The sequence below is a fragment of the Haliotis rufescens genome, unplaced genomic scaffold (genome assembly GCF_023055435.1).
Source record: "Haliotis rufescens isolate VD_foot unplaced genomic scaffold, xgHalRufe1.0.p SCAF_574, whole genome shotgun sequence".
Taxonomy (NCBI): Eukaryota; Metazoa; Mollusca; class Gastropoda; order Lepetellida; family Haliotidae; genus Haliotis; species Haliotis rufescens.
Window position 1 is genome coordinate 4,121 of NW_025964306.1, and position 13,327 is coordinate 17,447.

A 13,327-nucleotide genomic window follows, 5' to 3' on the forward strand; every position below is an offset into this window, starting at 1 on the left:
GCAGTGATGGATGAACAGAAGACACACTTTCATTAATGGCCTATGACATCATGTCATTATTTTTATGTTTTGTTTTAAAAATTTGCGGGGAATATAGAAACAGGCTCCGTCCATGCATCCATCGTGTTTCGTTTCTAGAGCTAACTCATAAAACATTTAATATTTCTTCGTGGTCCTTGGAGACACATCAGGGATTTGCTGACTGATGTCTTTTGATATTTCTTTCAATTATACTTTTTGAGGTTTGCAAGGAATCAAGTTGGACGTTGCTTTGAATGAAGGAATGGAGTATTTCCACAGCAATACACATAAACAGTTACACATGTCTCGGTGGGAATTCTCAGCAAGCCATGCTTGTTGTAAGAAGCCCTGTTCTTCTCTGTTGCAGTTCCCAGCAGACCATACTTGTTGTAAGAGGCCTTGTTCTTCTCTGTTGCAGTTTCCAGCAGGCCATGCTTGTTGTAAGAGGCCTTGTTCTTCTCTGTTGCAGTTCCCAGCAAGCCTTGCTTGTTGTAAGAGGCCCTGTTCTTCTCTGTTGCAGTTCCCAGCAGGCCATGCTTGTTGTAAGAGGCCCTGTTCTTCTCTGTTGCAGTTCCCAGCAAGTCTTGCTTGTTGTAAGAGGCTCTGTTCTTCTCTGTTGCAGTTCCCAGCAGGCCACGCTTGTTGTAAGAGGCCCTGTTCTTCTCTGTTGCAGTTCCCAGCAGGCCATGCTTGTTGTAAGAGGCCCTGTTCTTCTCTGTTGCAGTTCCCAGCAGGCCATGCTTGTTGTAAGAGGCCCTGTTCTTCTCTGTTGCAGTTCCCAGCAAGTCTTGCTTGTTGTAAGAGGCTCTGTTCTTCTCTGTTGCAGTTCCCAGCAGGCCACGCTTGTTGTAAGAGGCTCTGTTCTTCTCTGTTGCAGTTCCCAGCAGGCCATGCTTGTTGTAAGAGGCCCCGTTCTTCTCTGTTGCAGTTCCCAGCAGGCCATGCTTGTTGTAAGAGGCCCTGTTCTTCTCTGTTGCAGTTCCCAGCAAGTCTTGCTTGTTGTAAGAGGCTCTGTTCTTCTCTGTTGCAGTTCCCAGCAGGCCACGCTTGTTGTAAGAGGCCCTGTTCTTCTCTGTTGCAGTTCCCAGCAGGCCATGCTTGTTGTAAGAGGCCCTGTTCTTCTCTGTTGCAGTTCCCAGCAAGTCTTGCTTGTTGTAAGAAGCCCTGTTCTTCTCTGTTGCAGTTCCCAGCAGGCCATGCTTGTTGTAAGAGGCTCTGTTCTTCTCTGTTGCAGTTCCCAGCAGGCCATGCTTGTTGTAAGAGGCCCCGTTCTTCTCTGTTGGGATTCTGACCAGAATAGTTCCCTAATACTTCATGCTTGTCTACCTGTAGGGATTCTGACCAGAATAGATCCCCTATACTTCATGCTTGTCTACCTGTAGGGATTCTGTGGCAGAATAGATCCCCAGTAGCCCATGTTTGTTGCTCTGGGGATTCTTGGGCAGAAGTGGTCCCCAATATCCCATATTTGCCTTTTGTTTTGATTGCTGGAGTTTAAATACCCCCTCAGTCCACCTGTTTGTCTTTGTATGGAGATTCGAGGGCATGTCCCCACACATCTTGTGACAGATGACATGCAATAGTAATGTTACTGACAAACATCACTTCACCAGTGGGTTGGTTTTGACACTGGACTATGGTACTGTCTGTTTTGGTTCAGTGTTTGTTTCAGTCCACAATATTGTAGCGTACAGAGAGAAGATTCAAGCCGTGCGTTACGCTGTGACCTTCTGTATCATTGCATCCCAAGCTGATGTCACTTGTAACATTGCCAGTGTTTGTGATTATATTTCACAGGTCATTATGTATTTGAAACTTCCGACATACAAGCCAAAAAAGAAATGATTTAATCCCTTGTTTATATGTAAATAAAATAAAAGGGACAAAACCCTTTCCATAGCCACACAAAGTCTTTGCTAGAAGTAGAGTCGATGTATTTATGAATCACTGATGATACCAGGTGTCCATGAAAAGGTGTGCGTGTCCTGCTCCACCGGTCACCGGTCACAAATACATGCAAGGTCAAGTCAACTGTTCAACTGAAAAATACATATGGTACAAGTCAAACTAAAGATTGCATGGGACAACATTTTTGTCATGATAACATGATATCTGTTCAGACAACATGTGATCACTGAGTGAGGTTGTAGGGGATATGTGATCACTGAGTGAGGTTGTGGGGATATGTGATCACTGAGTGAGGTGGTAGGGGATATGTGATCACTGAGTGAGGTTGTAGGGGATATGTGATCACTGAGTGAGGTGGTAAGGGATATGTGATCACTGAGTGAGGTGGTAGGGGATATGTGATCACTGAATGAGGTGGTAGGGGATATGTGATCACTGAGTGAGATGGTAGGGGATATGTGATCACTGAGTGAGGTTGTAGGGGATATGTGATCACTGAGTGAGGTTGTAGGGGATATGTGATCACTGAGTGAGGTTGTAGGGGATATGTGATCACTGAGTGAGGTTTCATGGGATATGTGATCACTGAGTGAGGTTGTAGGGGATATGTGATCACTGAGTGAGGTGGTAGGGGATATGTGATCACTGAGTGAGGTGGTAGGGGATATGTGATCACTGAGTGAGGTTGTAGGGGATATGTGATCACTGAGTGAGGTGGTAGGGGATATGTGATCACTGAGTGAGGTGGTAGGGGATATGTGATCACTGAGTGAGGTCGTAGGGAATATGTGATCACTGAGTGAGGTGGTAGGGGATATGTGATCACTGAGTGAGATGGTAGGGGATATGTGATCACTGAGTGAGGTGGTAGGGGATATGTGATCACTGAGTGAGGTTGTAGGGGATATGTGATCACTGAGTGAGGTTGTAGGAGATATGTGATCACTGAGTGAAGTGGTAGGGGATATGTGATCACTGAGTGAGGTTGTAGGGGACATGTGATCACTGAGTGAGGTGGTAGGGGATATGTGATCACTGAGTGAGGTCGTAGGGGATATGTGATCACTGAGTGAGGTCGTAGGGGATATGTTATCACTGAGTGAAGTGGTAGGGGATATGTGATCACTGAGTGAGGTGGTAGGGGATATGTGATCACTGAGTGAGTTGGTAGGGGATATGTGATCACTGAGTGAGGTTGTAGGGGATATGTGATCACTGACTGAGGTGGTAGGGGATATGTGATCACTGAGTGAGGTGGTAGGGCATATGTGATCACGGAGTGAGGTTGTAGGGGATATGTGATCACTGAGTGAGGTCGTAGGAGATATGTGATCACGGAGTGAGGTCGTAGGGGATATGTGATCACTGAGTGAGGTCGTAGGGGATATGTGATCACTGAGTGAGGTCGTAGGGGATATGTGATCACTGAGTGAGGTGGTAGGGGATATGTGATCACTGAGTGAGGTGGTAGGGGATATGTGATCACTGAGTGAGGTGGTAGGGGATATGGGATCACTGAGTGAGGTTGTAGGGGATATGTGATCACTGAATGAGGTGGTAGGGGATATGTGATCACTGAGTGAGGTGGTAGGGGATATGTGATCACTGACTGAGGTGGTAGGGGATATGTGATCACTGAGTGAGGTGGTAGGGGATATGTGATCACTGAGTGAGGTGGTAGGGGATATGTGATCACTGACTGAGGTGGTAGGGGATATGTGATCACTGAGTGAGGTGGTAGGGGATATGTGATCACTGAGTGAGGTGGTAGGGGATATGTGATCACTGAGTGAGATGGTAGGGGATATGTGATCACTGAGTGAGGTGGTAAGGGATATGTGATCACTGAGTGAGGTGGTAGGGGATATGTCAGTGTAGACACTGTGCCTTTATGAAATAACTGAGGGAGTGTGTATTGCATTCATCAGGAAATCATACAGTCAGATATTGTTGTTATGTGGGAGGACAGATATTAATCTGTGTCCACATCACTGGCAATGTGATTCATCCTTCTGTTATGGAAACAGTTGAAGAACAAAGCTTGTTAGATCTTTACTCACAGGCTGAAGTGTTCTGTTATTTACTGTTATAGCCGAATATTTACTTCTCATCTAGATGTCACATTTTACACAATTAGATAATTAAGCAAGCCTTTCGACATTCTAAAGACATTTTCCATTTGCAGAATGTAAGTTGTATGGTTACCAGTTGTAAATAATGCAGGGGTTGGTCTGTAATGTTTGAATTAAACTTTAAAAACAAGCAATGGGGGAAAAAAGTGGGATATTGACTCAGTAAACTAAATGAACTTATTTTAGCTCTTTCATGGGAATTTAGGAGTTAGTAGTTCATAGATACACAAGATATACATGTGCATTCTGACATCTATGTTCTGCATACAGTGTTTCATGGGAATTTAGTAGTTCATAGATACACAAGATATACATGTGCATTCTGACATCTATGTTCTGCATACAGTGTTTCATGGGAATTTAGTAGATTATAGAAATATGTTCATTCCAACATCTATGTTCTGTATATATATTCTTTTAGGCTTTTTCTATTAAAATATGCAAGTCCATATGTCTTTATGGCTCTTTAAACTTTGATTTCACCTTGGTAATATTTAAGTAGAATACTTTCTTTTTGAAAACTCATAAAAATATTTTGTTGAAAATACCAGAGGTGTTCTGTGAGAGAGAAAGGCTATGCTGTGTAGCAGTTGAGGATAAATAGTTAAACATTACTAGTATTCCAGGATAAGTTGAACAACTCACAAAGTGCCTTGAGACAGAATTTGGGCTATCATATTAGGTTTGTTACAGGAAGAGAGGGTGAATGCATGTGCAGGTCATGACGATGACATTGACTACTCTCTTGTGGACACATGTTGCTCATAAGACCAGTAAGAGGTCGATGTGACAAGTCAATATCAGGAGTCTCGAAAATTTGTTTGCTGGAAGTAAACTTCAAACAAATATATATGTCAAGGCTTTGTAAGCATGGTCAAGTTATACATTCTCAAGCCGGAGAATTGGCCTAAAGTGTCACATGGAGAAGGATTGTACAAATGCCTCTGAGCATTGTCAAAAGCTAGCATCGCCACTGGTCTTGGCTCTCATGATACGTCTCAATTGTTCTCATACAGGGTTAATTGTCAGGTCACAACTCAACTTATCCTGGCCTACCAGTAGTTCTTGAGTGTATGTATATCTTCACTATATCTCATAAGGGATTTTATAGGCGCTTCACGCAACAAGGATCCTACCTGGTACACTATAAAGACTGTCATGGCTTCCGATTTACCTTTAATTGTGGTGGTAGTGACGTGATGTTTAATTCTGTGATAATTTAACTATTTGCCATTGTCTTATAAGAGCAATGTTGTGTACGAATCTGTGGCATGATTTTGTTGATTTTTCTTCTAAGACATTCATGCATAATCTTCAGAAAGATGTTTTGTCAATTTGTAAACAAATTATATTGAATTGTTTATGCTGTGCAAATTATTTTGTGTATGTTGAAGAGTCAGTAAGGCATTGTTGTTAAAGATGGTGAGGCCTGTCTTTGCTATTTTTGTTGATTTTTTTATCTCAGCAAATTTGTGACGCATAATCAGAACGAATTGTCTATTTGAAAACAATATTTTTAATAAACATAGTTATTGATCTTCATTTTAATTATGACATACTTTTTCATAGTAACAGTTGCTATCAAAAGCAAACACCTAAAGAACACAATTAGTTTTTTGAGACCCATGAAGATCTGGGGTAGAATAGGTCTTCAGCTACCCATGCTTGCCGTAAAAAGCGACTATGCTTGTCGTAAGAGGCGACTAATGGGATGAGGCGGTCAGGTGGTCAGGCTTGCTGATTTTGTTAATGCATGTCATCATATCCCAATTGCGTGGATCGATGATCATGATGCCTATCACTTTATTGTCTGGTCCAGACTCGATTATTTACAGACCGCCTTTATATAGCTGGACTATTGCTGAATGCGGCGTTAAACAACAAACAAACAAACGAAATAGTTTTTGAGCAAATTTTGAAAACATTAACACTGCATCAGCAGTCTATTTGAGGGTCACACACTTCACAGCAACTCAAAAAACTTCTTTGTCTATCTGTTCTAGAAATGTAACCATATGATTTAAAAAAAAGTGAAATTGGAGTTTGTTAAATTAGACAGTGTGACAAGAAATGGAGCCTTGTAACCTGGAGCTTGTCTTGCCTGTCACACTGTGACACATTACCAGTTAACCATTTGCTAATGTGATGTACCACAGGACTGCCTTGCTTGCAGATGACGTATGTCCAGATGGACGCTCCAATATTATTTGTACAGAGACTAGTTATGAGGTGGCATAGAAACCTAATTTACAGAATAGGAATAGCTAAAACTGAATGTGGGGCGAAAAGGGAAATGTAGGGCAGGCTTTTGACAGCTTGAAAAAGTGATCAAATTAATGGTTTTAATTTTTTGGTAAACAATATGTCTTCATTTTTTCCTGTGGTTAACCTTTTTAGGATTATGAAAATACATTACTATAAAATTTTGAAATTATGTTGTTTGATTAAGAAGACACCAAATGTTTAGTTTCATGTTCCAGTTTGGGAGAAAATTGAAGCACTATCTGCAGAAACGTGCATCGTCAAGCTTGAACCAAATGTAGTTGCTTCAGTTTTGAGATAGTAGGCTTGATTTTGAGTCATTGTACTTCCACAGATAGCATGAGAGAAAACCCTGATAGATACACAATCATGAACTTTTGTCTGAGAATTCAAGTGTTTTCAAGCTTGTTAAGAGTCCAGTTGAGATGGCCAATTGGCATAAACTGTGTGGAGATGTCTAACAGCACGTCAGTACTTGTCTGTACTTGATCTGCACTAATTATTGTATCGACCAAGGACAACCTCTGATTGACAGTTCTCTCTTCATGAAGAACCAGTTTTGCATAATGGAATATGATCCGATTTTTGCTGACTGCCCGTTTTATCAAAGTCTGTCTTATTTTAGAGTGTAAAAAACGATGAATCAATTCTTTCTGACAGTTTGATTTGCGTCAGGTGGATTGTGTTGAATAATGCTGATTAAAAGTTGTCGAGGATTTTCTCCAATGTGGCAAGTGTCATTCAGGCCTTATAGAACTGCTCATTTCAACGGCAGTATTTGGAAAACAATAAAGATGGCTGACATATTTTCATACGCATAGCTTTGCCAAGTGATTTGAGAGAATTGAATTGTTGAGTCATGAGGGGGGGTGGTCGGGTAGCCTAGTGGTTAAAGCTTTCGCTCGTCACGCCGAAGACCCGGGTTCGATTTCTGACATGGGTACAATGTGTGAAGCCCATTTTTGGTGTCCCTCGCCGTGATATTGCTGAAAAGCGGCGAAAAACCAAACTCACTCACTCACTCACTCACTCATTTTATTGGAGTATGTTATAAATTCCCCCTTCATTGCTCTTCTAGAATCACTGTCTTATCTCTCCATCATGTCCGTTCCTCATCTCTTGTCATTCCTCCCCATGGGGACCTGGGTGAGGGCTTGTTGAAGGAGGTGACTGAATGGATCAGGAGTCTTGGTTGGTTGTGTGTCTTTGTACCCCGAAGGCATGGGGTGTTGCTCATGATATCGACCACTGATTTTTCTAGGCCAGACTATATATGTAAAGTCTGCCATGAATATTGCTTGGCTTGAATATTGCTATATTTCTTTGGATTGGTCTTCAGCAACCCTTAATGTGATCGGCTGGTCTGACTTGGTTGATGCATGCCTTTGTATCCCAGTTGCATAGATTGATGTTCATGATGTCAGTCACTGGATTGCCTAGTCCAGACTCGATTATTTTTTTAAGCCCCCCCTCATATAACTGGAATATTGCTGAGTGAGGCATTAAACAACAATTAAAAAAATATTGCTGACTGCTTTTTACAACAACACCAACATTTCCACAATCTGTACAACAAGTGCATTCTTTTCTTGGTTTCCATATGCAGTCCAATCTGCTGGACTATGTATTAAATCCTGGCAGGTTGTCTTGTCACTGATCCATCAGTGGATGTAATGCTCCTGGACTGTACCACAATAACTTGATTAAACATGGTCTTAAGTTGATTGATTTTGGTTGTGCCGAAGACCTAGGTCACAGAATCAAAATGGCACTTTGGTGAACTTATACTTTTTCTTAAGCAGTATTGAATATTTAAACATTTGTACAGTGTCATATGCATTTCATTTTCTGTATTCACCGTATAAATCTCGGCACCCCCTTCTAGACCACACTGTAAACTGTTAGCTCTGAAAGTCCCTTGAAGTCTGTAATTGACATGAACACTTCGTATTGTCTTCTACATATTGCAGATCTTTTTACAGTAAACACAAAAGTGTATGTGGTTTTAATAAGCACCTCCTTTATAAATTGTTTAAAGTGGCCCAGACATTTATTATGGGAAATACGTTACTTAGATCTTAAAACTAAACTTCAGCCATTATCTTAAACAACTGTTGAGGTAGAGAGTGTCACAGCTCATACCTCTTCACGTTTTGCTTGTGTGTTTCTGGCTGCAATTGTTTACAATGTTTCTTCTTTGTTTCCAGTGCATGGTGTTTCTGAAGATGTCCGCCTGAGTGTGTACCAGGTGCATGATGGGAAGACGTGTGTCGTCTGCTTGGACACCTTCCACTTCCACTATGACTCCGCCTACCACATGGCCGTGTTTCTCATAGATAGTGTCTACAACATTCATGCCCTGGATGACCTGGAACTTATCAAGTCAGAGCAGTTTGATTTAGCCAATGAAATTGTGTCTACTTTGGATGAGAGACTTGTGAGTGCCCTGAAAAGCATATACCTTCCGATTGGTTGGAATATACTTGGTGATGATACAGGTACGTAGCTGTAGTAACAGTAGTTGTGTGGGTTAATAGCACTGGTTACAATGGGTCCCATTTGCATGTCTACGGGGTAACATAATGGATCAAGTTGTCAGGCTTGGTTTTGTTTGTTTGTTTGTTGTTTATTGAAGCGATAAGCAGTATTCCAGCTATATGACGGTGATTTGAAAATAATCCAGTCTGGACCAGATAATCCAGTGATTTATATCTTTAGCATCAACCAAGTCAGTGAGCCTGACGATTCCGTTGACATAGGTGATTAATGTATGTCATTGTACCACAGTGGCATGGTGATGTTGCTCATGGTATCAATCACTGGTTTGTCTGGACCAGACTCAATTATATACAGGCTCCCATAGATGGTGCTTAGTGTGGCATGAAACAACAAATGAAATAATTGTATCATTAGTTTAAGTTGTATTGGTTATAATAGTTATATTGCTTGAATTAGCTGTATTATTAATTTTACCTGGTTGCTTATAAAACTGACAAAGGGGATACTTATAAAAACAAAAATATAAATTATGAGAGTCAATTAACCAACAATAGCTAAAACATTCTGACCTATACATACCATCAGAAACTATTGTTTACAATTAATATTAATATTAATAAAACTAGGACATGTGTTGCAGTGCATTGGTACATTGACGGATGGTCATCACCCATCTTGTACTCATGCATGTCCATATCTGGAGTACCCGTGAAGATTCCGGGGTAGAATAGGTCTTCAGCAACCCATGCTTGCCGTAAAAGGTGACTATGCTTGTCGTAAAAGGCACTAACGGGATCGGGTGGTCAGACTCGCTGACTTGGTTGATGCATGTCATCGATCCCAATTGCGTGGATCGATGCTCATGATATTAATCACTGGATTGTCTGGTCCAGACTCGATTATTTACAGACCGCCGTCATAAAGCTGGAATATTGCTGAGTGCGACGTTAAACAACAAACCAACCAACAACCAACCATATCTGGAGAATGAGTTTCTATAAAACACTTGGGAGAAATCTGTTGTTGCTGGGTTGAATTAGCTGGGCATGGATGCCCTAGTGGCCTGCGATGTGTTGTGGGGAGTTGCGACCAGTCAAGGGAGCACCTTCTGGTCATTGGTTGGTTGGTTTGGATCACATGATTTGCACCTTTTTCCTTGGTCTGTCAACACCTTGGACTTGGGTTACACTGAACTGACACTGCTTTAGATGAGAGACGTGTGATATATAGCAACACAAACTCAACTTATCACTAAGATTTTTTTAAACTATTTGTAGGAAAAGTGAAGGAAGCTACTGTACAATCCCCATTTGCCTCCATGTGTGCACGGAGTTCAAATAATTTCAGTTATAATAATGATTGTCAGTGAGTGATATTGAATCCTGTGAGCCAGAATGGTTAAACTTAAATAGTAGACAAATATAGTGTTTGAGATGGAGGTTATGATGAGGGGGAAAGAATGTTTATATCTTTGATATTAAAATGCACATGTAATAAAGTAAATATGATTATCAAACATAAAATTCCTGAATGTTTCATTGTGTGATTGTTTGAGCAGTGGCAAGGTATCCATGCTACTGATGTATATATAGAATGCAATGAGATGGGCTCCAGATACAGTCAAACCTTGCTAGTCTGGACAGGACAATTCCCACTAAAGTCGTCCATATTACGAAAACATGTCTACTGATAATGTCCCCTAGTATACATAGGAGGTCCAAACAGTAATCATCATGCAGACAGGTGTGTCAGGAGCAGATGTTAGGAGATCATTATTGAAATAAAGAAATAAGTGTATTTCTTTGGCTTGGCTATTATAAATTATCAATGACGAAATAAATGAAAGTATTCCTGGTGGAGCTAATCTCTGATGAAATTTATGTATTGTATGCACTGCTGTTTGTCACTGTGTTACCTCCCTTGATTAAATGTTACTGTAGTTGGCGGTCAAACTCCTCGTCAATGAAATGATCACCATCATGGGATAGCGTGTAACCTATTTCATTCTTAAAACTGAAGGGCAATTTGGAAGTGGAACAAAACCTTGCAGTATGTTTATGGCAATTTGTTGTAATACGCATCAATACAGACCTAATTATCACAATATACTGCAGTACAAACTACCAGGCCTTCCACTAGTACTGAGTGATGTCCCTTTGTGCACATGTCGTAATAGTAATCTATTGAAGACTTCCAGGCCTTCCACTAGTACAGAGTTATGTATCTTAGTGCACATGTCGTAATAGTAATCTATTGAAGACTTCCGGGCCTTCCACTAGTTCTGAGTGATGTCCCTTAGTGCACATGTCGTAATAGTAATCTATTGAAGACTTCCGGGCCTTCCACTAGTACAGAGTTATGTATCTTAGTGCACATGTCGTAATAGTAATCTATTGAAGACTTCCAGGCCTTCCACTAGTACAGAGTTATGTATCTTAGTGCACATGTCGTAATAGTAATCTATTGAAGACTTCCAGGCCTTCCACTAGTATCTTAGTGCCCATGTCGTAATAGTAATCTATTGAAGACTTCCGGGCCTTCCACTAGTACAGAGTTATGTATCTTAGTGCACATGTCGTAATAGTAATCTATTGAAGACTTCCGGGCCTTCCACTAGTACAGAGTTATGTATCTTAGTGCACATGTCGTAATAGTAATCTATTGAAGACTTCCAGGCCTTCCACTAGTACAGAGTTATGTATCTTAGTGCACATGTCGTAATAGTAATCTATTGAAGACTTCCAGGCCTTCCACTAGTATCTTAGTGCCCATGTCGTAATAGTAATCTATTGAAGACTTCCGGGCCTTCCACTAGTACAGAGTTATGTATCTTAGTGCACATGTCGTAATAGTAATCTATTGAAGACTTCCAGGCCTTCCACTAGTATCTTAGTGCCCATGTCGTAATAGTAATCTATTGAAGACTTCCGGGCCTTCCACTAGTTCTGAGTGATGTCCCTTAGTGCCCATGTCGTAATAGTAATCTATTGAAGACTTCCGGGCCTTCCACTAGTACAGAGTTATGTATCTTAGTGCACATGTCGTAATAGTTATCTATTGAAGACTTCCAGGCCTTCCACTAGTATCTTAGTGCCCATGTCGTAATAGTAATTTATTGAACACTTCCAGGTACTGACAGGGTTTCATGGTACCTGTTTCAATATGGCTGGTTGTAGCTTCCTCTTGACTGATTTTGTACCATGTGTAAATGACAGGGTGATTCACTATAGTCGCCCATTGATTGACTTTACTTTTCACTGTGAAAATCATTTCACTTGCCGCCACTACATTTAAAGTACTTTGTATTTGTAGATGATTTGTGTCAGGATCGCGAGACACTTCTTCATTTCGCGGCTCGCCTTGGCCTAAGGGAGGTAAGCCTGTTTCTCCTGGAGCAACCAGGGGGAGAGACTGCCACTCAAATCAAGAATCGCCACGGTGAAACTCCTGCTGAGATCGCCACGGAACACGGATATCAGGAAGTTGCCGAACTTATCTCAGGGTAGGTAGTATCTCTAGTTTGCTCTGATGCAAAGAGTCTGCATATTTGTTTAATTTGAAAATATGCTATTAAATTTCCTGATTGGGTCAGTCGTGATGCAGATAATATACACAATATTGTCAGATTATCATATTTTGAAATAAACCCTGTAAAAGTCATTATTTATAATAATGATGTTGACCCCCTGCAATACAGCTATTAACCCATTGACCCAACAAGAGGTTATGGTGACATCAAGATTAGGGATGCTTGGGTCAACCCAGCTTACTTCATTTTTATCTGCATGCAGTTCAGTGCATATCGGACACCCCACCCTTATGTATTACGTCAGCCAGACCAAATCCAGCCCTCGTGTTATAAAGAGGCTGTTGGTTAGCTCCATGATCTGCGTGTTTGCTTGCCATACAAAAGAGATGCCACACATAACGTGATGATGATGATGATGATGATGATGATGATGATTAGGTAGCACTCTGGTCTGTGTGGTGGCTTGCCACACAGATTGTTTGGGTTTCTTATAATTGGCTGAAAATGATGTTGATGTTTATTACAGTACAAGACTTTGAAAACCATTTTGTATGGTTTTATTTTTGTGAAATTTGCTGCCCTTTATCTCAGGTTTGCTGGAAATAGTTGGAAAGTTCTTCAGTTCTGGGATAATACTGACCCTACTCTATTCTTCAGCTGTGCAGTATTTAGTTCAGACAAACGTTAACTAGCATGATATTGATTATAAGCCATGCTGAGGCTGGTCATGTCCAAGAACAAAACACGATGTAAGGTTTGGAACAATATTTAGACAATGCAGATATTTTGTGTGTACTGGTAGATCTGGTGGCTTCCTGCCATGCTAAAATCCTGATGTGGACATGCCAGCAGGTGGCGTCGGTGTTCTCTGTCTCCTCTCTATGAAGCTCTCAAGGATTTTGTATTTCTATGTGGGTAATTTGAGTTAAGTAGTCTGAACAACTGATGGATTTATTGACATTTTTGTATGCAGCTG

The 13,327-nt window shown here is 40.9% G+C and overlaps 2 protein-coding genes across 2 annotated transcripts; one reads left to right on the top strand and one right to left on the bottom strand.

Moving 5' to 3' along the window:
- Positions 1-320: 320 nt before the first annotated feature.
- On the bottom strand, positions 321-1,438 carry LOC124130789 (the record flags this gene model as incomplete). Its single annotated transcript, XM_048385375.1, has 2 exons — positions 1,398-1,438; positions 321-1,308 (listed from the first exon to the last, which is right to left on the bottom strand). Coding segments are annotated over exons 1-2 (1,029 nt in total), but the record flags the coding sequence as incomplete, so codon positions are not given.
- Positions 1,439-6,776: 5,338 nt separating this feature from the next.
- Positions 6,777-12,324, top strand: LOC125374451 (A-kinase anchor protein 13-like; the record flags this gene model as incomplete). The annotated part of the gene is made up of 4 exons (XM_048385374.1): positions 6,777-6,790; positions 7,402-7,514; positions 8,531-8,821; positions 12,135-12,324. Coding segments are annotated over exons 1-4 (608 nt in total), but the record flags the coding sequence as incomplete, so codon positions are not given.
- Positions 12,325-13,327: the final 1,003 nt, after the last annotated feature.